Below are 25,748 nucleotides of genomic sequence, written 5' to 3'. Positions count from 1 at the left end.
TCAGACTTATACCCCCCTCCCCCATATACATACTGATACCTCCCCCATATAGACTGATACCCCCCCTCCCCCCTATACAGACTGATACATTCCCCCCTCCCCATATACAGACGGATATATCCCCCCCCTCCCCCATATACAGACTTATACCCCCCTCCCCCATATAAAGACTGATACCTCCCCCCATATACAGACTGATACATCCCCCTCCCCATATACAGACTGATACATCCCCCTCCCCTATATACAGACTGATACATCCCCCCCCTCCCCCATATACAGACAGATACATCCCCCCCCCTCCCCCATATACAGACTTATACCCCCCTCCCCCATATACAGACTGATACATTCCCTCCTCTCCACATACAGACGGATACATCCCCCCTCTCCCACATACAGACGGATACATCCCCCCCCTCTCCCACATACAGACGGATACATCCCCCCCTCCCCCATATACAGACGGATACATCCCCCCCTTCCCCATATACAGACGGATAAACCCCCCCCTCCCCCATATACAGACGGATAAACCCCCCCCCTCCCCCATATACAGACGGATAAACCCCCCCTCCCCCATATACAGACGGATACATCCCCCCCTCCCCCATATACAGACGGATACATCCCCCCCTCCCCATATACAGACGATACATCCCCTCCCCACATATACAGACGATACATCCCCCCCCTCCCCCATATACAGACGGATACATCCCCCCCCCTCCCCCATATACAGACGGATACATCCCCCCCTCCACCATATACAGACGGATACATCCCCCCCTCCCCATATACAGACGGATACCCCCCTCCCCCATATACAGACGATACCCCCCTCCCCCATATACAGACGGATACCCCCCTCCCCCATATACAGACGGATACCCCCTCCCCATATACAGACGGATACCCCCCTCCCCCATATACAGACTGATACCTCCCCCATATACAGACTGATACCTCCCCCCCTCCCCCATATACAGACTTATACCCCCTCCCCCATATAAAGACTGATACATCCCCCCCCTCCCCCATATACAGACGGATACATCCTCCCTCCCCCATATACAGACGGATACATCCTCCCCTCCCCCCATATACAGACTGATACATCCTCCCTCCCCCATATACAGACTGATACATCCCCCTCCCCCATATACAGACTGATACACACACCCCCCTCCCCATATACAGACTGATACACACCCCCCCCTCCCCATATACAGACTGATACACACCCCCCTCCCCCATATACAGACTGATACACACACCCCCTCCCCCATATACAGACTGATACATCCCCCCTCCCCCATATACAGACGGATACATCCCCCCTCCCCCATATACAGACTTATACCTCCCTCCCCCATATACAGACTTATACCTCTCCCATATACAGACTTATACCTCTCCCATATACAGACTGATACATCCCCCTCCCCCATATACAGACCTTTACCCCCCTCCCCCATATACAGACTGATACCTCTCCCATATACAGACTGATACATCCCCCTCCCCATATACAGACTGATACATCCCCCCCTCCCCCATATCCAGACTTATACCCCCTCCCCCATATACAGACAGATACATCCCCCCTCTCCCCATATACAGACTTATACCCCCCCTCCCCATATACATACTGATACCTCCCCCATATAGACTGATACCTCCCCCATATACAGACGGATATATCCCCCCCTCCCCATATACAGACGGATACCCCCCTCCCCCATATACAGACGGATACCCCCCTCCCCCATATACAGACGGATACCCCCCTCCCCCATATACAGACGGATACCCCCCTCCCCCATATACAGACTGATACCTCCCCCATATACAGACTGATACCTCCCCCCCTCCCCCCATATACAGACTTATACCCCCTCCCCCATATAAAGACTGATACATCCCCCCCCCTCCCCCATATACAGACGGATACATCCTCCCTCCCCCATATACAGACGGATACATCCTCCCCTCCCCCATATACAGACTGATACATCCTCCCTCCCCCTATACAGACTGATACATCCCCCTCCCCCATATACAGACTGATACACACACCCCCCTCCCCATATACAGACTGATACACACCCCCCCTCCCCATATACAGACTGATACACACCCCCCTCCCCCATATACAGACTGATACACACACCCCCTCCCCCATATACAGACTGATACATCCCCCCCTCCCCCATATACAGACGGATACATCCCCCCCTCCCCCATATACAGACTTATACCTCCCTCCCCCCATATACAGACTTATACCTCTCCCATATACAGACTTATACCTCTCCCATATACAGACTGATACATCCCCCCCTCCCCCATATACAGACCTTTACCCCCCTCCCCCATATACAGACTGATACCTCTCCCATATACAGACTGATACATCCCCCCTCCCCATATACAGACTGATACATCCCCCCCTCCCCCATATCCAGACTTATACCCCCTCCCCCATATACAGACAGATACATCCCCCCCTCTCCCCATATACAGACTTATACCCCCTCCCCCATATACATACTGATACCTCCCCCATATAGACTGATACCTCCCCCATATACAGACTTATACCCCCCTCCCCCATATAAAGACTGATACCTCCCCCATATACAGACTGATACATCCCCCCTCCCCCATATACAGACAGATACATCCCCCCTCCCCCATATACAGACTGATACATTCCCCCCTCCCCCATATACAGACTGATACATTCCCCCCCTCCCCCATATACAGACTGATACATTCCCCCCCTCTCCCACATACAGACGGATACATCCCCCCCTCTCCCACATACAGACGGATACATCCCCCCCTCTCCCACATACAGACGGATACATCCCCCCCCTCTCCCACATACAGACGGATACATCCCCCTCCTCTCCCACATACAGACGGATACATCCCCCCCTCCCCATATACAGACGGATACATCCCCCCCTCCCCCATATACAGACGGATACACCCCCCCTCCCCCATATACAGACGGATACATCCCCCCTCCCCCATATACACAGACTGATACATGCCCCCCTCCCCCATATACAAACTGATATATCCCCCCTCCCCCATATACAGACTGATACACCCCCCCCTCCCCCATATACAGACTGATACATCCCCCCCCTCCCCATATACAGACTGATACATCCCCCCCTCCCCATATACAGACTGATACATCCCCCCCTCCCCCATATACAGACTGATACATCCCCCCCTCCCCCATATACAGACTGATACATCCCCCCCTCCCCCATATACAGACTGATACATCCCCCCTCCCCATATACAGACTGATACATCCCCCCTCCCCCATATACAGACTGATACATCCCCCTCCCCATATACAGACTGATACATCCCCCCCTCCCCCATATACAGACTGATACATCCCCCCTCCCCCATATACAGACTGATACATCCCCCCTCCCCCATATACAGACTGATACATCCCCCCTCCCCCATATACAGACTGATACATCCCCCCGGATACATGCCCCCCACTCTCACCGGCCCATCCTCTCATGTTGGTCCCGCAGTCCTGTCTCGGTCTCTCTCTCTCTCTCCCCCGGGATTTTCTCCCCGGCCCCGGCGCCTCCTCGCGGCCTTCTCTGGGAACAACACCCGTCGCGCCCAAAACTCGTCACTGGGCGACTTCCATAGCAACTGACGCCTGCTAAAGACGTAACGATTGCGTCAGCCATAGCAACGGGCCAAACAACCTGATCCGCGCCTGGCAATGATGTCACGACAGTCACTATTCTGAGTCGTTACCATGGTTACAGAAAAGTATAGAAGTTGTCCCACAGTAATACCCCCTGACACTCACAGGGGGCAATAGCAGCCAGTAATACCCCCTAACTCTCAGAGGGGGCAATAGCAGCCAGTAATACCCCCTGACTCTCATAGGGGGCAATAGCAGCCAGTTATACCCCCTTACTCTCACAGGGGAAACTAGCAGTCAGTAATACCCCCTGACTCTCACAGGGGGCGATATCAGCAAGTAATAACCCCTGACTCTCACAGAGGGCAATAGCAGCCAGTAATACCCCCTGACTCTCATAGGGGGCAATAGCAGCCAGTTATACCCCCTTACTCTCACAGGGGAAACTAGCAGCCAGTAATACCCCCTGACTCTCACAGGGGGCGATATCAGCCAGTAATAACCCCTGACTCTCACAGAGGGCAATAGCAGTCAGTAATACCCCCTGACTCACAGGGGCGATAGCAGTCAGTAATACCCCTGACTCTTAGTGGGGGCAATAGCAGTCAGTAATACCCCCTGACTCTCAGAGGGGGCAATAGCAGTCAGTAATACACCCTGACTCTCACGGGGCGATAGCAGTCAGTAATACCCCTGACTCAGAGGGGGCAATAGCTGCCAGTAATACCCCCTGACTCTTAGAGGGGGCAATAGCTGCCAGTAATACCCGCGTCCTGATTCTCAGAGTGGGCAATAGCTGCCAGTAATACCCCCGTCCTGATTCTCAGAGGGGGCAATAGCAGCCAGTAATACCCCCTGACTCTCACAGGTGGTTATAGCATCCAGAAATACCTCCTGACTCACAGAGGCGGTATTAGCAGCAAGTAATACCCCTGACTCTCACAGGGGGTAATAGCAAAAAGTAATAGCCCTGACTCAGAGGGTCCTGGGGATCATGGTGTTCTGTGTGCACATTGTCAGTTTGCAGACTGATCTATGGACACTGAGTTTCCTTAGCTCTCGATACAGATTGCACCCGAGGGGGATGTGTATAAATATGGTGGTAAATGTAACAAAACAGAGCACATATTTGCATCTGTGGCAATCTGCTAGCAGTGACATAGGAATCTTTCACATTTTGCTTCTTACATTCGGTGCAGGTCTCTAAAGCAGCAGACCTTAATGCCACATAAACCAGGTTTATTTACACCCGTTATCGGTGCTGTTTTCATGACGAGGTAAATTGCCTTATCCCCCACCCAACCAAACACCCCCCCCCAAACTATACCCACCACAGACTCAATGTATGGAAAATAACGAGCCACGTCTTTATTCAACTAATTAATATAACAGTAACCTGGCTTTGCTGGGTCTAGTCACCTTCCAAGTAACTGCCAGGGTTGCCACTTTCTACTGAAGGCTAACCCAGAGAAATGAAAAAAAAATATTCTCTCTTACCGGTGGCAGCGTGGTGTGGCGTCTCTCGGCATTCTCCTGCATCTCCCACTGCAACTCCTGTGAACATGGCTGCGTGGCGATGCCGCGTTGCAATGACAACGGGACGCTGTGTGGCGTCATGTAGCGTTCCGTTACCATGGCAATGGGCAACACGTAACGCTGTTACATCACGTAGCGACCCATTGTCATGGCAATAAGGCGTGCAGCCATGTTCACGAGAGTTGCAGTGGGAGATGCAGGAGAACGCCGTAGGATGCCGGAAGACAACGCCTCACCCCGCCGCCACCCGGAGATTAACAGGCTAAACCCGTAGCCCAGAGGTATGTCACCAAAACCCGTTGTCTCCGGGTCAAACCCGGAATGGTGGCAACCCTGGTAACTGCCACCAGTCTGCGTGGGCCAACACAGTATAACCTGACTTCATTATAAACTGACAGAGTATAGCAAGACCCCACTATACACTGACACAGAGTATAACTTGATCACACTATACACTGACACAGTGTAAGGGGACAGGGGGTGACACGTGGGAGCGGGGGTAGTGACACATGGGAGGGGTGTTGACATGGGGGGAAAGTGACAGAGAGGGGCAGTGGGTGATAGTCCCCACCTTCTTCGTGCTCTTTTCGCAGCAGCTACCGCACTACCCCCCTCCTCCCTGCTGCCTCCATGTGGATCTCTCCCTACATTTAGGGCACAGATTATTTTTAGTTGGGCATTTGGGGGTTTAGGCTATGTCTATGCATAAAGTGACAGCCTATCCCATTATACAGTGGCTATAAGCCATGATATACTCCTTACTCTTTTACGCTGGAGATAATGTGATGTGCTAATGTATGGAACACGCATTACATAACATACAAGAACGAAGCCGGGTCAGAGTAATGTAATATTTGACTCTAACACAGAGTACTCTGTACAGACAGCACACATATTAGAATGTGGTTACTTATATTAGTTAGTGTTTCTGGCTCTCAGGACGTCTCTGAGAGAGGATTAGGCTGCGGCCAGGCAGGGAGCGGGCGCGCTGGCGCTTGTGTGCTGCGCCCTGCTCGGCCGGGCGATTCGTGACCAGCTAGGTGCGCGCGAGGGGCGTGTTGGGGGTGCGGCCAAGACGTCACGCAGCTGGTTCGCCCTCATTGGGCGAGCCGCTCACGTGACGTGAGCGGCAGATTCAAATTTGCTTGCTTGGCAAGCAGGTAAGCGCCGCGCATGCACAGGTACTTGCTTACGCTGGTCACACACATTGCCGCTCAGCGCCACCCTGGACTAGGCCTTACACGTTGTGGCAGGTGACAATTTGCACATAGGATAGTGACCAGCAGGGGGACTCCAGACAGATACGCCACCCGGTAAAATGTATCTGTAGATATTTGCTGCCTTGGCTGAAGAGCTTACTCTCAGTTGTATTACCATGTGTGATACGAATGTACATATCCGTTCACGCACTTGGGTTAATAATATGATCCCTTTGAGGTCACAGGGAGCCACTCCTTGTTCTGACGTATCCTCAGCACGTGCCTAACTCCAGCTCTCCCTCAGGTTCCTGCTCTCATGGTGACTCATGTTGGTCACCTGCACAGCCGGTCAGACTGCTCTGCTCAGATCCGTCAATTCATCCTGAGCCTTGCTTCCTTCACTCAGCTACCTGGACGTGCGTGGAGTTAGCTCAGGTAAGATCTGATTTTTTGGGGAACAATTCAGCAGAAAGACCGGCTGTGTACTTAGCAAAGTACAGTATTAACCGGCACAGGATCATCTGATTTAGACATAAATACTGCCACAAACAGCTTCAATATAATTAAACCTATTGGTTGTAGTAAGGTATGAAACGACTGAGTAGTGGGTATCTGTACTCATGCACAGGTCACAGTGTGGGATGTGGGCTCCCCTCCACTTGGTGCCTGCACCAAATGAACAAAGGGGATGGATAATCTGATTTATGAGGAGAGGCTAGATAAATTAGATTTGTTTATTAGAAAAGAGGCGTCTAAGAGGGGATATGATAACAATATACAAATATATTCGGGGACGGTACAAGGACATTTCAAAATAACTATTCATCCCAAGAGCAGTTCAAAGGACTCGGGGGCATCCCTTAAGGTTGGAGGAAAGGAGGTTTCACCAGCAATAAAGGAAAGGGATCTTTACAGTAAGGGCAGTTAAAATGTGGGATTCATTACCCATGGAGACTGTGATGGCAGATACAATAAATATCTTTAAAAAAAGGTTGGACATCTTTTAAGAAAGGAAAGATATACAGGGATATACCAAATAAGTAAACATGGGAAGGATGTTGATCCAGGGAGAAAACTGATTACTGAAGTCAGGAAGGAATTTATTTTCCCCCTAATGAGACAGCATTGGATAATGTGTCACTGGGGTTTTTTGTTATCCTTCCTCTGGATCAATATAATGTAATAACAAATATAGGATAAAGTATCTGTCATCTAAATTTGGACATATGTTGTTTTTAAACATCATGTAACTATGTAACAATTAACGATGTACAGCAGGGCCCCGCTTCTCAGCGCCCCGCTTTTCGGCGATCCGCCGATACGGCGGCACCGAGAAGGGGGCAGCCATCTTGGATCCTCAGTTGCACATGCGCAGAACGGGCGGTCGCGCCCGGCACGCATGCACACACCGTAGTTTGCGCGTGCACACTGTAGTTTGCGCGCGCAGACTATAGGTCGCGCATGCGCAGAACGGCAAAAATGCCGAATTGCGCCTGCAAAATGAACTGAAAATCGCCGGCTCCGCTTTCCGGCGATTTTCACTATACGGCGGGCCCCTGGAACGGAACCCGCCGTATACCCGGAGCCCTCCTGTACACACTCCAGTATACGCACAGTCCTGGAGTGTGAATGTGCTCAGTGAAGGAGCTGCCGTCTTTCTTATCAGCTGCCGCGGGTTACAGGTCTGTCTGGTTTCAGGTGAGACGCCCGTGTGTCTCTGAGTCACTGGTCAGCTGACAGGTTCTGTGCCGGGAGTTTGTGCGCGATGAGAGTACAGTACAGTAATGTAAACCAAAATCACTGCCTCAGATCCTCCAAAAGTGTAAAAGAGGTCACGGAGGACTTATGTTAACCAATGACAAACGTCACACATACATGCTCAAAGTCTGCAAACACCACAACTAGCTGCCTGCAGCAACCTATCCGTAGACTGGTCGGTACTGGCAACAATCATCTCATTGACTATTTTTATCCTCTGATAATCAGAACCAGTTTGATGACAACTTAGTAAAATAGGGAATCAAAGCACCGGCCTGAGAAAGATCAATCCTGGAAGCTGCATTTAAAACCTAAGCTTATACAACCATTTGCTTCTTTTATATTGGTATATATTTATATATATCTCCAGTGCAATAAATGATGTGTTCTAATTGTGTTGCTCTTCTAGTGATGAAATGCCTTTCATGCGAATTCCTACCCACCAACGATACCTATTTAGCAGGTATTGTCCCTGTTTTTTTTTTTATAACCTTGGAAAGAACCTTCAGCTAGTGCAGGGGCGGCCAGCGCCAGTCTTCAAGGGCCACCAACAGGTCAGGTTTTAAAGATATCCCTGCTTCAGCACAGGTGCAGTCATAGACTGAGCCACCTGTGCTGAAGCAGGGATATCCTTAAAACCTGACCTGTTGGTGGCCCTTGAGGACTGGATTTGGCCACCCCATAGCTATTGAAAGCAGCTAGGAGACTGATGACTGATCTGTGAATGGTAAGATGGTAAGGAGTAATAGAACATTACTTCTATTGTATGTATACAAATATATACAAATGAATCACAAGATACACCGATTCTACTGGTAATATGATCTGTGCATATAGCTCATTGCAATATTTTGCATTGAAAGTAAAGTATTACGTGCTCGGAAGTCCATGTATCCTGTACGTTGCAAATGAAGTGCACCTATTTCCAGGTGCCAAATGCTGGCGGGGCTGCAAAGTGTAAAATAATACATTTATTACACAGTAACTATCCAAGCCAGAGATTGTAGTACAGATAAAGAGGCCGGAGGAGGCGGGACAGCAGTGTTTTTCTCATCAGAGGAACACGCAAAACCGGTTTGTGTGTTTCATCTGCTCATAACAAACTGGCTTTCGGTTGACTTGTAGGGAAGGAGCGCCATGCTGAGTTCAGGGTTCAAGGCCGAGCGGCTGCGGGTGAATCTGAGACTTGCCATAAACCGGCTCAAGCTGCTGGAAAAGAAGAAAAGTGAGTAACTCCCGGAGCAGCAGGGTGACGGTGAGATCTGTGTGTCTGGGATATGTGTGCCCTGTGTCAGACAGTCACTCCCTCCCTGTGTCAGACAGTCACTCCCTCCCTGTGTCTCGGGGACAGTGTGAATCTGTCCGTGTGCATTATGTATGTGTAGCACTGTCCTGGGTGCGTATACAGCCCGGTCCCCGGGTGCGTATACAGTCCCAGGGTTCATAGGGCGCCGGTCCCAGGGTGCGTATAGAGCCCGGTCCCTGGGTGCGTATACAGCCCTTTCCCTGGGTGGCATACAGTCCCAGGGTGTGTATAGAGCCCGGTCCCTGGGTGCGTATACAGCCCAGTCCCTGGGTGGTATACAGTCCCAGGGTGCATATAGAGATAGAATTTAGTAAGGCCTGATACACTGTCCCACATAGAAGATGGATAAACACGTTGCAATGCTTGGGATTGGACTCTATGGTGGTAGAATGGATAAGACATTGGTTGTAGGATAGGCGGCAGAGTTGTGGTAAAGAGAGAACATTCAGAGAAGGGGAAGGTAACCAGTGAAGTGCCTCCGGGATCTGTCCTGGGACAGGTGCCCTATGGGTTCCCTTCGGACGTAGCTATTACAGCATGACGTCTGGGTCTGTATGTGCCCCATGACGTAGTTGCTACGTCACAATAACTCTGCTCGTTTTTCTATGGGAGATAACGTTGCGCAGAACGCAATCTGTCACTTAGTGGAACAGAAGCCCCCCCCCCTTCTATTCCGTCATCATCCGCACCTCCAACACTCAAAGGGTTAATGTCTTTATCAGTGACATTACAAATGGTTTGCAGGGGAAAGTATGGCTTTTGCAGTTGCCACAAATATATGCAACAGGGTTAACACTCTGGGGGGGGGGGGGGGATAAACCAAATTATTAAACATTTAGGTAGGGTGACCAGATGGCACGGTTTAGCCGGGGCTGTACCGGTTTTTAGGCCTCCTCCATCTCAACTTTTTGGGGTGCTGTCCCGGTTTTCTATCCCGCTTGCCGTGAATGCGGGATCGGCACTTGCTGGCTGCTCATGCGCATGCACGATTGGCAGTTGCCGACCGCGTATGCGCAATCGGCGTTTGCCCGATCTCGCATGAGCAACAGGCAAACGCCATTCGCACATGCGCGGTTGGCGCTCGCGTGGCATTTGTCCCAGTTTTTGCCCTAGATTTAGGTAGGATATTTGCATGCTATACTAAGTAATGTTATTATTCGAAAGAGATTTAGGATTGACCCTCAACTAGGGGGTCCCGATCGCTACAGAAAGAAACACTACCCAGTCCTCAGAAAGGAACATTGAGGAATTATGGGGTGACACAGGGATAAGAAGATCCCGTCTCATCAAAGCAGAGGGTCGTGCAGACATATTTTAAGGAGTTTTAATATACTTTTTTTTCCCTACTCTATTTATTTTGTTATAAATTTGATGAATAAAAGTTCATTGTTAGAAATGATTTAGGGGAGAATGGCTGAGTGCCATATAAAAGGCTCATTCTCTCCATTTGCTATAGATATAAGGCTGCGAAATATGAATGCAAACCAAGGAACAAATGGGTTCTCACAACAGAGCGGGAAATGGGCAGACGGGGTGGGACAAATCCTATGTTTCTGTGTACATAGCACTGTCCCTCGTTGTGTATTTAGCACTGGTCCGGATATGTATATAGTTCTGTCCCCGGATGTGTATATAGCACTGTCCAGGATATGTATATAGCTCTGTCCCCGGATGTGTATATCGCACTGTCCCCGGATGTGTATATAGCACTGTCCCTGGATGTGTATATAGCACTATCCCTCGTTCTGTATATAGCTCTGTGCCAGATATGCATATAGCTCTGTCCTGGATGTGTATATAGCACTGTCCTTGGATGTGTATTTAGAACTGTCTCTGGGTGGGAATATATATATATAGCACTGTCCCCGGATGTGTATGTGGTACTGTCTCTGTGTGTATATAGTCCTAGCCCTGGATGTGTATGTGGTACTGTCTCTGGATGTGTATATAGTCCTAGCCCTGGATGTGTATGTGATACTGTCTCTGGATGTGTATATAGTCCTAGCCCTGGATGTGTATGTGGTACTGTCTCTGGGTATGTATATAATCCTAGCCCTGGATGTGTATGTGGTACTGTCTCTGGGTGTGTATATAGTCCTAGCCCTGGATGTGTATGTGGTACTGTCTCTGGGTGTGTATATAGACCTGTTCCTGGATGTGTATGTGGTACTGTCTCTGGGTGTATATCGTCCTAGCCCTGGATGTGTATGTGGTACTGTCTCTGGGTGTGTATATAGTCCTAGCCCTGTATGTGTATGTGATACTGTGCCTGGGTGTGTATGTGGTACTGTCTCTGGATGTGTATATAGTCCTAGCCCTGTATGTGTATGTGATACTGTGCCTGGGTGTGTATGTGGTACTGTCTCTGGGTGTGTATATAGTCCTAGCCCTGTATGTGTATGTGATACTGTGCCTGGGTGTGTATGTGGTACTGTCTCTGGGTGTGTATATAGTCCTAGCCCTGGATGTGTATGTGGTACTGTCTCTGGATGTGTATATAGACCTGTACCTGGATGTGTGTGTATATATATACCTGCCCCTGGTGTGTATATATATACCTGGCCCTGCATGCGTATCTAGTCCTGCCCCTGTGTCCCCCCAGCTGAGTTGGCTCAGAAGGCCAGGAAGGAGATTGCTGATTACTTGTCCACGGGGAAGGATGAGCGAGCGCGGATCCGTGTGGAGCACATTATCCGAGAAGATTATCTGGTGGAAGCCATGGAGATCCTGGAGCTGTACTGTGACCTCCTGCTGGCAAGATTCGGATTAATCCATTCTATGAAGTGAGCTCCTGCATGCTGGGGTGGGGGGCGAGGCTCGTGCTGCACAGGAGGGGCTGTATGTTGGGAGAGTCCTGACACATTGATTCTCCCCCTGTATAGAGAGATGGACCCTGGCCTGGCCGAAGCCATCTCCACGTTGATCTGGGCCGCCCCGCGTCTGCAAACAGAAGTCTCTGAGCTGAAGACAGTGAGTGGAATAGAGGCTTGGTGTGCAAATGTGTAGCGTGTGTGCAGGCAAGTGTGCAGTGCTGAGTACATTGCTTGTGCAAAGCAGAATTGGTGTGATTGAAGCTGCCCTCTGCCCATTTACTTATGCTGTGTATATATCCATGCCCGTTGATTTGGGCAGCAGTGTCTGCAGAAGTCGCCGAGCTGAAGATAATGAGTGTTATCTCTGGTCTGTGTTATCTTTGGTCCATGTGTCAGATAGTACTGCTACTGCAAGGTCAGCGAGTGTCAACGGCACAGACACCTTACTAGGAACTGTGATGGGACTGACGCTGTCTCCTTATGATATTCTTATTACAGGTGGCCAGTCAGCTGTGCAATAAATACAGCAAGGAGTACGGCAACCTCTGCAGGACAAACCAGATTGGAACAGTCAGTCAACGGGTGAGTGTGTCATATACAGAATATATACACCATATACACCAATATATACATATATTATTATAATATGACAGCTGTCTGTTTGTTTGTCCATGCCTCCCGGACAGTGGATAAGTAACTGTCTTGTGTCATCCCAGGCTGCTAAGTAATAAGTGGATACGTAACTGTCAGTGGATAAGTAACTGTCTTGTGTCATCCCATATCTGCTCTATATGAGTTTCTCCTCGGAAAAAAATGATATATATATATATATATATATATATATATATATATATATATATATATATATATATATATATATATATATATATATATATATACATATATATATATATATATATACACACACACACACACACACACACACACACACATTGTCACATACACAATAGCACTCCTTTTTTATATAAATATGTGTAAGGTGGGTCTGGGTTTGAGCTTACAGGGGTTGTGTGGGTCTACTGTATATACAGATGTAGCAAGGAGCTTACATGTACTGATCTGTGTGACTGGTTGATTTCAAGTGCTAGTTGTATTAAGTGTGCAGTTAGAACCAGATATATTTTAAAACCTTTTAACTGATTGGCTTCAGTAAGTACAGCATCTGGTTAGCCAGTCAGGACCAACCAGAAAAAGGTTTAAAGCAAATATACAACAAAAAAACAGTATTTAAGTGCACCTGTAACTGAAAATAAAGTGCACTAAAGGAGGATGTGGGGTTTAAAAGAAAAACCAAGGGGGGATACCGATCAGAGCACCCCACTTAAGGCCCACTGGGAAGTGAATGCAGCTTCCTGCCCAGTGGCCACAGCGTGGGTGTACTCTGCTCGGATACAGGAGCGCACCAGCACCCGCAACCAGAAGGAGTTTGAACAAGGAAGGGGTTAAACAAAGTATAGTACATTGAAGTCCAGTTTATTGTTGGTACTTATAAACTTCATAGATGCAATAATGAGCAGGATTGAGAATGCCAATCAATGCACATCTTGCCACATGTATGTGCACTTGGAGCAGCTGTTCCAAGGGGCATACCACTGTGAGAAGTGTGAGCAGGGGGTCTCTTTAGAGTCAGAGATTGCTCATCTGAAGAGGCAACTTGCAATATTGAGGGACATTGACCATCTTGAAAGGGGTTTAGTGCTCACTGAGCAGGCCCATGCTTCGACTAGTGGTGCAGATGGTGGCGCTATGAGTGAGAAGCAGGAAGGTAGCTGGGTAATAGTTAGAAGGGGAAGCAGGGGCAATATTAAGACGCAGGCCAGTTCTGAGCTGACCCATCCCAATAGATTTGCCATATGGAGGGAAGATATTGGGAATGTCAGGGCAGAAATGGCAAGACTGATTCCTCTAGCAGCCAGGGGAATAGTTCCTCCAGCACAGTGGGGACACAGGATGCTCAGATACCAAGAAAGATTGTGGTGGTAGGGGACTCCATTATTAGAAAGGTAGATAGGGCAATCTGTTGCCATGACCGCATGAACCAAACAGTTTGTTGTCTCCCGGGTGCTCGGGTTCGGCACATTGCAGATCAGGTAGACAGATTGTTGGGAGGCGCTGGGATTGACCCGGCGCTTTTGGTACACGTTGGCACCAATGACAAAGTTAGAGAAAGATGGAGGGTCCTAAAAAATGATTTCAGGGATCTAGGCCAAAAGCTTATGGCAAGGACCTCCAAGGTAGTATTTTCTGAAATACTACCAGTGCCATGCGCTACCGCAGGGAGACAGTCAGAGATTAGGGAGGTTAATGCATGGTTAAAAAAGTAGTGTAGGAAGAAGGGTTTTGGGTTTTTAGAGCACTGGGACTCCTTTTCTGTGAGGTGCAATCTTTATGCTAGGGACAGATTGCACCTCAATGAAGAGGGATCTTCTGTACTAGGGGGGAGAATGTTAAAGTTGGAGGAGATTTTAAACTAGGATTGAGGGGGGAGGGGAATGAAACAGATAATGAACTAAATAAAATAGATGAGGAAATAGCAAGGGGTTATGGAGGTAGAATGGGGGCAAGTGCGAGTTTGACAAGCAGTGAGACACCCATATTAAATACCGATAATACTAGAAAACGTCTAAAGACTAAATACAATTGGCGCAGAAAGGAAGGAGCAGATAAGATAATAGTACAGGCTGAAAAACTTAAATGCATGCTTGCTAATGCAAGAAGCCCGACAGATAAAATGGGGGAGCTTGAATTAATAGCTGCAAGGGAGCAGTACTGTATAATATCATAGGCATTACTGAAACAGGGGGGGGGGGGGAAACTCATGACTGGACAGTTAATTTTGAGGGTTATTCCCTTTTTCGGAAGGCTCGAGCAAATGGGAGAGGAGGTGGAGTATGTTTATTTGTTAAACCGGATCTAAAACCTATTATAAGGGAATATGTTTCTAAAGGGAACGATGAAAATGTTGAGACCTTGTGGATAGAAATTAGCAATGAAGGTAAAAGTATAAAGAAAATGTTTGTAGGGATATGCTATAAACCACCAAATATCTACGAGATTGAGGAAGCTAAAATACTTTTGCAAATGGAGAAGGCATCAAAACTGGGTCATGTTTGCATAATGGGTGATTTTAATTATCCAGACATAGACTGGGGTAATGAGATTAGCATTACAACAAAAGGAACATGTTTTTGGGGGTGCTTAAAGACAATTACATGACCCAAATTATTGAGGAACCAACCAGGAAGGGCCAATACTGAATTTGGTAATATCAAACAATGTAGAAGTAATAGCAACTATCCAAGCCCTGGAACATTTGGGTAACAGTGATCATAACATGGTCTCATTTGAAATAAATGATCAAAAAACAGATTACAGTACTTGGGTTCAACAAAGACCTTAAACTTTAGAAAGGCAGATTTTAATAAACTGAGGACTAATCTACAAGGAGTAAATTGGACTGATGTTTTTGCAGGGAAAACGTAGAAGATAAATGGGCAGTCTTTAAAACACTGTTAGGAAAGCACACTTATCAGTGTATACCCTTGGATAATAAGTATAAAAGAAATAAGTCAAAACCAATGTGGCTAAATAAACAGGTAGGGGAGGAAATGGAAAAGAAGAGGCAGGCATTTAGATTATTGAAGTCAGAAGGGACGGAGACATCGTATCAGAATGATAAGGAATGTAACAAGAGTTGCAAAAGGGCAATCAAATTAGCAAACATGGATAATGAAAAAAGGATTACAATAGAAAGTAAGATCAACCCTAAAAAGTGATTTAACTACCTTAATAACAAAAAAATGAGAAAAGAAAATATAGGACCCTTTCAGTATGAGATGGGCAGGCAGATTATTGGAGATAAGAAAAAAGCTGAGGTATTAAACAAATTCTTTTCCTCTGTGTTTACCAGGGAAGAATCAAGTTCAATAGTAGTGCCGCAGGAGGAAGCCACAACCTCCATATTAATGAACAATTGGTTAACTGAGGAAGAAGTTCATAGGCGGCTTTATAAAATGAAAATAAATAAGGCACCTGGCCCAGATGGCATACATCCAAGAGTTCTTAAGGAGTTAAGTTCGGTAATAGCCAAACCATTACATTTAATATTCAAGGACTCCATTTCCACAGGCTCAGTACCACAAGATTGGCGTAAAGCAGATGTGGTGCCTATATTTAAAAAGGGAGCTAGATCACAACCGGGGAATTACAGACCTGTAAGCCTGACTTCAATAGTAGGGAAACTACTTGAAGGTTTAATATGGGATAATATTCAGGAATACCTAATTGAAAACAAAATTATTAGTAGTAGTCAGCATGGATTGATGAAGGATAGATCATGCCAAACTAACCTTATTTGTTTCTTTGAGGAGGTAAGTAGGAATTTAGACCAGGGTAATGCAGTTGATGTGGTCTACTTAGATTTTGCAAAGGCTTTTGATACTGTTCCACATGAGGTTGGTGTACAAAATAAAGCAAATTGGACTCTGTAAAAATATATGCACCTGGATTGAAAACTGGTTGAAGTATAGACAACAGAGGGTTGTCATAAATGGAACTTTTTCAGGTTGAGCTAAAGTCGTGAGTGGAGTACCTCAGGGATCGGTACTGGGACCCCTGCTTTTAACTTGTTTATTAATGACCTTGAGGTTGGGATCGGATAGTAAGGTAGTAGAATCAGAGCAGTATGTAATTTCTCTCTAGAAAGACTTGGAGAGACTGTAAACTTGGGCAGGTAAATGGCAGATGAGGTTTAATACAGATAAATGTAAGGTTATGCATTTGGGAAGCAAGAATAATCAGGCCGCCTTCAAATTAAATTAGGATAAATTAGGGGAATCCTTGATGGAGAAGGATTTAGGAGTGCTGGTAGACAGCAGGCTTAGCAATAGTGCCCAAAGTCATGCAGTAGCTGCAAAGGCAAACAAGATCTTATCTTGCATTAAATGGGCAATGGATGGAAGGGAAGTAAACATAATTATGCCCCTTTATAAATCATTAGTAAGACCACACCTTGAATATGGAGTATAATTTTGGGCACCACTCCCTAGAAAAGACATTATGGAACTAGAGAGAGTGCAGAGAAGAGCCACCAAATTAATAAAAGGGATGGTCAATCTAACTTATGAGGAGGGGCTACCTAAATTAGATTTGTTTACATTAGAAAAGAGGCGTCTAAGAGGGGATGTGATAACTATATTCAGATATATTCGGGGACAGTACAAGGAGCTTTCAAAAGAACTATTCATCCCACGGGCAGTACAAAGGACTCAGGGTTATACCTTAGGCTACGCTTATAGTGCCGGCGACGCGACGGTGACGTTAGGCTACGGTCGTTGGAAAAATCAAATTGAGATGACTTCCAGCGATCCCGACCAAGCCGTCGCTCCGTCGTGCTGCTCTTACTATAAGCGCATGCGACGGCGGCAATGCATTTGTTTTGCCGCAACGTTGCGTCACTGTCACCGGCACTATAAGCGCAGCCTTAAGGTAGGAGGAAAGTATGCGTAGAAAGATGGTGGAGCACTGCAAAAAATAGGGCTGGAGGCAGATCAGTGAAAAGTAAAAATGCTTTAATGGAAATGCATGGTAGCAAAAGCTACATTAAAAGGGTCCTCTAACGCGTTTCGCGCTTTATCAAAGAGTGACCCATGTCCCCACTGATCCGCCTTATATACTAGTCCGCGCGATGACTAGTATATAAGGCGGATCAGTGGGGACATGGGTCACTCTTTGATAAAGCGCTACTAAAGCGCGAAACGCGTTAGAGGACCCTTTTAACGTAGCTTTTGCTACCATGCATTTCCATTAAAGCATTTTTACTTTTCACTGATCTGCCTCCAGCCCTATTTTTTGCAGTGCTCCACCATCTTTCTACGCATACTTTATCTACACAACGGAACGGATGCACGCTTTTATGGAGCAGAAGGGGTCAACAATGTGAGTTATTTACTCTTATTTTTGAATATTGTGACTGTGACCATAGGGTATTTGCAGGGCTCCAGCCTATGGTTCATGATACCATCCCTCTATATAGTGATTGCACTGGGAGTCCCTTCATATAAGGGCTTCCATGTGATTTCATTTTGAGGGTGATACACTTTTTCTGTCCATGTTGGGCTTTATATGGTGAGCTATATACCCTGTCACATATATATATATTTGCATTGATCTACTATACCCCGGTCTCCTAGGCTATATTGCCATCATTGTACAATCCTTGATTTAGAAGCACCATACAGAGATTCATTTCTCATCCTTTGCTGTAGGAGGAAAGGAGATTTCACCAGCAAAAGGAAAGGGTTCTTTACAGTAAGGGCAGTTACAATGTGGAATTCATTACCCATGGAGCTTGTGATGGCAGATAGATGTGTTAAAAAAAAGGTTGGACATCTTTTTAGAAAGGAAAGGTATACAGGTATATACCAAATAAGTAAACATGAGCAGGATGTTGATCCAGGGAGAAATATGATTGCCAATTCTTGGAGTCAGGAAGGGATTTATTTTTCCCCTTTTGAGATATCATTGGATGATACAGAGTGTCATTGGGGTTTTTTGTTTGCCTTCCTGGATCAATATACTGTAAGTATAGATATAGGATAAAGTATCTGTTGTCTAAATTTAGCATAGGTTGAACTTGATGGACGCATGTCTTTTTTCAACCTCATCTACTATGTAACTATGTAACTATGTAAGGGTTATTGCACCTGCCCATAATTTCGAATATCTCTGAGGATTCGATGTCCTGTCAGCATTTTCTCATTTGCAGAGTACCTATAACCTGTCCTCCCCCCACAGCTGATGCACAAACTGAGTGTAGAGACTCCTCCCAGAATCCTGGTGGAGAGATACCTGATTGAGATTGCCAAGAATTACAACATCCAATATGAGCCGGACTCTGTGGTTATGGTGAGTGTGGCGTTAGAACAGTAATTAGTGTCCTTGTTGACCTGTGCTCATGTGTGGGCTTTACCGGAGTGGGACTTATGGGGAGTGTGTGGGGTGAGAGTCATTTTACAGGCGGTAATTTAAAGATCACAGTGTTTGTATAAAAAGAAAATGTTGATATGTAGTTTGCAACCAGGAGATGATTGTCACGGTAGCTTATGACAAGATATAATGAACACCAAATATCTGGGTTGGACTGAACGAGGCTTAGATATAATAAAATATAATTTATTCCTTAAATAAGGTGAACACAGCAATATAGTACAATTAACAGACAAGAAGATAACACTTACTTAGGGTTGGGGAATGGAGAAGTATCCAATAGCAATTCTCCCGCAGTCCAGTGACATTCAAGATGGAATCAGAAGCACAACTCCAGCAATCCAGTGACATTCAAGATGGTATCAGAAGCACAACTCCAGCAATCCAGCACAACTAAAAACTGTAGGGTGGACACAGTTTATATACCTGTGTAACCCTATTCTTAGCATTGAACACAGCCTATTGGTGAACAATTACTGTATCCACTCTCTATTGTGGAGACACAGACTAACTGACTAACCCATGCCCTCAGGTAACAGAGTTTGTTGATTGATTAATACTTAATCCCTAGACATTGGGTAACAATCAAGGCAGTTACTTTTTGATCACCGTGCTTAGGCTACTCAGCCGTCTGCCCATCATGACTTATTAGCCTAGCAAATGGCGTCTGCATTTTCAGAACAGATCCAAAAATAAAATCCATATACACTTTAATATCTACACATATTAATAAGTTCCATTCTGGTGGGCTCAGTGGGTCGACCTTTGCCAGTTTTTAATGCCTACAGTAACTCCACATATTGGCCAAATATGAACTCTCTGCGACCTCCAGAATTGGAGATACAGAAATGCACTTTAAAACATTAATATACATGCTTATAATGAAACATGGGAACAGGGGAACATACATTTTCAAGGTACAACAAGGTGCAAACCTCATCCCTGGACCGCAGTCCAGTTAACCTCTTGTCTCTCTGGTGAGGTCAGGGGATGGCCATATGGGGTGCAACCCCTTTAATACCGGGCCACCCCCTTTCTCCCTCTACAATGATCAGCTTTTCTTTGTTGTATTTCTCAGTAAGTTCCTAGTGGTGAATCTGTGTATCCACTGCTACTCTGAGTGTAAAGATCTTTCTTAAGCTTCTTCTCTCTCCTCAGGCTGAAGGTCCCTTTGGATTACAGGTGGATCCCAGCTGTATCGGGTTCATAGATGATACAAAGAAGGGAGGCCCTGGTGGTGGTGGAGGAGGAGGAGCAGGAGGGGGAGACTTCAGAAATGCTCCCTTCTCTTACTCGGATCCCAAGAACCCAGTGAGTACACAATATGGTTCTCATGGTGTAACCTAGGAGAGGTCTGCTAGATACAGTTATGCCACACTTTAGTGGCACAGCCTGAAGGGTGGAAGGACAGACATGAGTGACAGGCTGGAGGGTAGAAGGACAGACTGGAGGGTGAAAAGACAGGCCTGAGTGCCAGACTGATGGGGGGCACGACTGGCCTGAGAGACAGGGTGGAAGGACAGGTCAGAGAGACAGGCTGGAGTGTGGTAGGAGAGGTCCAAGGGACAGGTTGGAGTGTGGGAGGACAGGCCTGAGGGACAGGCTGCAGGGTGGCAGGACAGGCCTGAGAGTCAGTCTGGTGGGTGGCAGGACATGCCTGAGGGTTAGGCTGGAGGGCGGCAGGACAGGTCTGAAGGTCAGTCTGGTGGGTGGCAGGACAGGCCTGAGGGTCAGTCTGGAGGGTGGAAGGACTGGCCTGAGGGGCAGGCTGAAGGGTGGAAGGACTGGCCTGAGGGACAGGCTGGTGGGTGGCAGGACAGTACTGAGGGTCAGGCTGGTGGCTGGAAGGACAGGCCTGAGCGACATGCTGGACGGTGGAAGGAGAGGTCGAGGGACAGGATGGAAGGTGTAAGGGCAGGCCTGAGGGTCAGTCTGGAGGGTGGAAGGACTGGTCTGAGGGACAGGCTAGTGGGTGGCAGGATAGGCCTGAGGGACAGGCTGGTGGGTGGCAGGACAGGCTGGTGGGTGGCAGGACAGGCCTGAGGGTCAGGCTGGAGGGTGGAAGGACAGGCCTGATGGTCAGGCTGGTGGGTGGAAGGACAGGCCTGAGGGACAGGCTGGAGGGTGGAAGGACAGGCCTGAGGGTCAGGCTGGAGGGTGGAAGGACAGGCCTGATGGTCAGGCTGGTGGGTGGAAGGACATGCCTGAGGGACAGGCTGGTGGGTGGCAGGACAGGTCTGAGGGTCAGGCTGGTGGGTGGAAGGACAGGCCTGAGGGTCAGGCTGGTGGGTGGAAGGACAGGCCTGAGGGACAGGCTGGAGGGTGGAAGGACAGGCCTGAGGGATGGGCTGGAGGGTAGAAGGACTGACTGGAAGGTGGAAGATGAAGGTAGAGAGAGAGACAGGTAAAAAGGGCTGGGGAAGAGGTGAAAGAATGACATAGAAGCAGTGAGGTATTTGGTTTTGATGTTTTACGACTCCCTCGGACTTCCCTCACAGGAAAGCTTTCCTAATGCTGCTCTGGGAATCTACGAGCCTTGCACATTTCTGCAACCACCTCCGAGGGGAAATATGCCACCCCACATCCCAAATACTCTACCAGCCTATGATATGGTAAGTCCTTAGCTTCCACAAGTGCTCTCTTACGTGGATTGTGAGTGAATCATCTGTGGGAAGGTTGGAGCAGGGTCAGTGCAGATCCCTCACTTCACGTAGTGGAGCTTTGGGTCTGGTGACCTCTGCCCAGTGACAGGGACACTGAGAGCCAGTTGTGGGAGGTGTTTTGAGTCATCATTCTCCTACTGTCTCCTCTCTCTCAGGCTGCTCCCTCTGGTGGAGATTCACGGGTCTGTCCTGCACAGGATTTTGGTGAGTGCCATTGCAACATTTTCTATAGCAAAACTGAGCGGACTAGTAAATCCAAGAGTACTTTGTTTGGGTGTGTTAGGGTTCTGTATATCCGTATCTATGTGCTGTGTGTGTGTCTATGTATCTGCCTGTCATTACAGCGCATCGTTTTCTGGTGTATTGGGTTATAAATGTGAGCTTCCCGTAGCTCTAACAAATGAACTGATTGCTAGTGAGGTCCTGGCTGTGCCTATTTGGTGCTGCTTGTCCTGTCCAAGCACTCACCTGAGAGACCTGATATGACTGTTAGCCACAGTGTGTATGTATGTGTGTATATATGTATAACTTCAGTTATACAGCACCATCTATGCACATAGTGCTTAGGGCTGCCAGGTGTCCAGTATTGAACCGGACTGTCCTGTATTTGGACACTGTTCAGTAAAAAATTACAGGTAATACTGGACATGTATATGTATACCGGTATTACCTCTCTGGACATGGTGACTTAACCACCTTAACCACCTTTGGGGCGCTGCGGGATTCCCCTGAGCAGGGCTGTTGCTAGGGTGTTGGGCAGCTTCCTCCATCCTGATTGACTGCTGCTGGGTAATGCAGCCAATCAGAAAGAGGTGTCAGGAGCCTGGGGATGGGGCACCTGGAGAGGAGAAAACAGCATGGAGCAGTGAGAGGTGTGTGTCCCTCGAGCGCGTAGCACCTTTCACCATTGTGTCCAGTATTTTTTTGGAGAAACAACCTGGCAACTCTACGCTTCAGAGTATTGATACACATCACATAATAGTATAACAAATAATAGGAGTAATCGCTTGAGACATAAAAGTAACATTAGGAAAAAGGAGTCCCTGCCCTGAAGAGCTCACAATCTAAGTGGTGTGTAGGAAGAACATAGAGAGAGTAGGAGTGTGTTCTGGTAAGTGTATCTGCAGGGGGCCACGGTCGATGTGCGAGGTGTATGAGTGTACATTCAGGACTCACTCCATGTGTCCAGCACATGGGTGTTGCCAGTTCCCTGTACTAGATGGCCTGCACACTATGACACTGACATTGTCCTATAATCTCCAGGTCATGCAGCCAAACCTAAAGCCACCGCATGGCATGGAAGCCACGGCCAGGGGAAGTACGATAACCAACCGCTGCCCAAACTCCCGTCTGTGCCGGGCATTCCGCCTACCACTTACCCCCATGCTGACCTTTCGCCATATGAAGATATCGACTTTGAAGATCTGTCGAAAAGATTGGATGACCTTAAAAAGAAGACGTGATTGTTGGGCCCTTTAAGGCTTAAATATTTGGGTACTGTATATGCCTAGCAAGGACCTATAATTGTCTTTACAATGTTAACTAACCCTATTTGATTAAGTGGCTTAGTAGAGATCTCGATTAGTGGAATAAATATTCCATCTCATGGGTAGGCCGAATAGCTAGTATTAAGATAACAGTTCCACCCACATTATTATATATATTTTCAAACTCTTCCAGTTAAGGTTGTCTACATTGTAAAGTAAAATGTGGCCTTGTGTTTGGGGTTATAAAAGACATGGTATGCTCCAGTCTCTTGTCTGCCGTAATAGATCCTGGTCTCTCTTCTTCAAAGCCTATTACTTTCCCAATGGCAGCTTGGTGGGAGTCATAGTTATATAGTAGATGTGACTGAATAAAGACACATGCCCAAGTTTAACCGATGTCACATTTATTTGGCTCAGATTCTCATCCTATATTTATAGTTATGTTGACCCAGAGGAAGGCTAACACAAAACTCAGGTGAAACACTTGCCAATTATGTCTCATAAAAGGAAAACGAAATCCTTTCCTTACTCAATTAACACCCATCACATTTCTCCCTGGATCAACACTCTTCCTACTTGAAAATGATTTGGCATATCCCTGTGTACCAGGGGTGGCCCACTGCAGTTACATAAAATTTCAGTTTCTAAAATGTCTAACATTGTCTTATGTTTTCTACTTATCTACTGGATCTGCCATCAGTCTTCATGGGTAATACAGTCCACATGTTAACTGCCCTTACTGTAAAGAACCCCTTCCTTTGTTGCTGGTGAAATCCCCTTCCTCCAACCTTAAGGGATGACCCTGTGTCATTTGTACAGTGATGGAGATGAAAAGTTCCCTGAAAGTTCCTTGTATTAACCTTGAATATATTTGTAAATAATAAACATTTCCCCAATTTAGACACCTGTTTTCTAGTGTAAACAGTGCTAATTTAAATAGCCTTTCATCATAAGTCAGACCTATTTTCTTTATTTTTGACAAAATGATGCTGCATTCCCTTCCATCCATACCCCATTTTATGCATGATAATATCCTATTAGCCTTTGCAGCTACTGCCTGACATTGAGCATCCTGCGCTGATTTTACTACCTTACATACTTTGTATGTACCCCATGTTATACTGGAAACGTTAATAAACTGTATTTTGTGTGTATATTCTGTCTATTTCTTTGGGGCAGAGGCCCTGGATCCCACACCAAGAAACCCAATCACATAGAGCAGTGCGACACACACTTTTCTGGCATGGAAGAGTTTGCCTCCCTTGTTCTGCAACTAGGTCAATACAAATATATACTATTCTGTATGTAACCCCTCTATTTGCACAGTCTATACTGTATGTGCTATGGCGGGACTGCATTCATCCTCCCGTAGTACACCATAATTGGACCCCTTGAATAAAGACGAAACGTGTATATATTAACCGTACTTTATGATCCCTAGGCAACCTTAAGCCGGTGGCCCTTCCTCTCAAAGGAAACATACATATACATATATACATACACACACACTGTGACGTGGGAAGGGAGAACCAGGGTTATAATAAAGGTCAAGCCCACTTGGTTACCCCTGACCCGTGTTTTGGGGTCCTAGAGTGTCAGCTCTTGGGCCCGGGCATTGTGTATGCATTACTGTGACTGTGCAAAATATGAGACAATTGCCGTTTGTGTTTTACCGTTTCCAGAGGTGCTGGATGCCCTGCTTCAGCACAGAGCAGGAAAAGGTAAAAATGGGACACAAGGGGTTAATGTATATCCCCACACTCCAGCCAGGTATAAGAAGGAGGTTGTTATATTACAAAAAATGCAGTAACCCGGCGCTCCAGATGACAACAATACCCCAGTCCAAAGGTCAGTCCATATGGATAGGGAAAGTTCTTTATAGAGTTCCTGTTGTGGAAGAAGTGATGATTCAATTGCTGACTGTTGATTCCGAGCTCCTCCTATGATGCAATAGACAAAAGAGAAAAGACCATTGCGCAGCCGCACGAACCACTGAACGACTCCGGAAAAGGATTAAAATAATAAACTTACAAACATATTGTGTCAGTGTTCCTTTGAGAGAATCAGTGCTTTAACCAACTTAATTTCCCGGATCTCACGAATCCCCGTGTTTTCCTTTATATGTCTGCTCACTCTTCCGTTCACTCACAGCGTTACCCCTTAGGGATGATCCCCGTGTGTTCCCAGAAAGGAGATAACATGGGAAATGATGGTGCAGATTGATAAAATTTAATGACAATAAAATTTAATAAAAACAGCCAAAGGCTTACTCACATAGGCC

At 46.9% G+C, this 25,748-nt stretch overlaps 1 protein-coding gene and 1 long non-coding RNA gene across 3 annotated transcripts; one reads left to right on the top strand and one right to left on the bottom strand.

The window, feature by feature from the left end:
• Nucleotides 1-3,803: 3,803 nt before the first annotated feature.
• IST1 (IST1 factor associated with ESCRT-III) lies at nucleotides 3,804-24,621 on the top strand. Of its 2 annotated transcripts, none has more exons than XM_075583916.1 (11): nucleotides 3,804-3,822; nucleotides 6,737-6,867; nucleotides 9,316-9,415; nucleotides 12,099-12,279; nucleotides 12,379-12,466; nucleotides 12,808-12,891; nucleotides 19,126-19,236; nucleotides 20,476-20,628; nucleotides 21,816-21,929; nucleotides 22,136-22,184; nucleotides 23,244-24,621. In XM_075583916.1, exons 3-11 carry the CDS (start codon nucleotides 9,328-9,330, stop codon nucleotides 23,441-23,443), a joined length of 1,068 nt encoding a protein of 355 aa, XP_075440031.1. In that variant the 5' UTR covers nucleotides 3,804-3,822; nucleotides 6,737-6,867; nucleotides 9,316-9,327; the 3' UTR covers nucleotides 23,444-24,621. The 2 variants fall into 2 exon arrangements, with proteins under 2 accessions (XP_075440031.1, XP_075440030.1); XM_075583915.1 differs by lacking the exon at nucleotides 3,804-3,822 and adding an exon at nucleotides 4,684-4,974.
• Nucleotides 19,533-25,742, bottom strand: LOC142483985 (uncharacterized). Its single transcript, XR_012797521.1, has 3 exons — nucleotides 25,499-25,742; nucleotides 21,963-25,407; nucleotides 19,533-19,717 (listed from the first exon to the last, which is right to left on the bottom strand). It is a non-coding gene; the product is annotated as an uncharacterized LOC142483985 (long non-coding RNA).
• Nucleotides 25,743-25,748: the final 6 nt, after the last annotated feature.

The sequence above is a fragment of the Ascaphus truei genome, unplaced genomic scaffold (genome assembly GCF_040206685.1).
Source record: "Ascaphus truei isolate aAscTru1 unplaced genomic scaffold, aAscTru1.hap1 HAP1_SCAFFOLD_411, whole genome shotgun sequence".
Lineage (NCBI taxonomy): Eukaryota > Metazoa > Chordata > Amphibia > Anura > Ascaphidae > Ascaphus > Ascaphus truei.
Note: the sequence above shows the minus strand (reverse complement) of the source record. Positions and strands in the feature narration are given on the sequence as shown.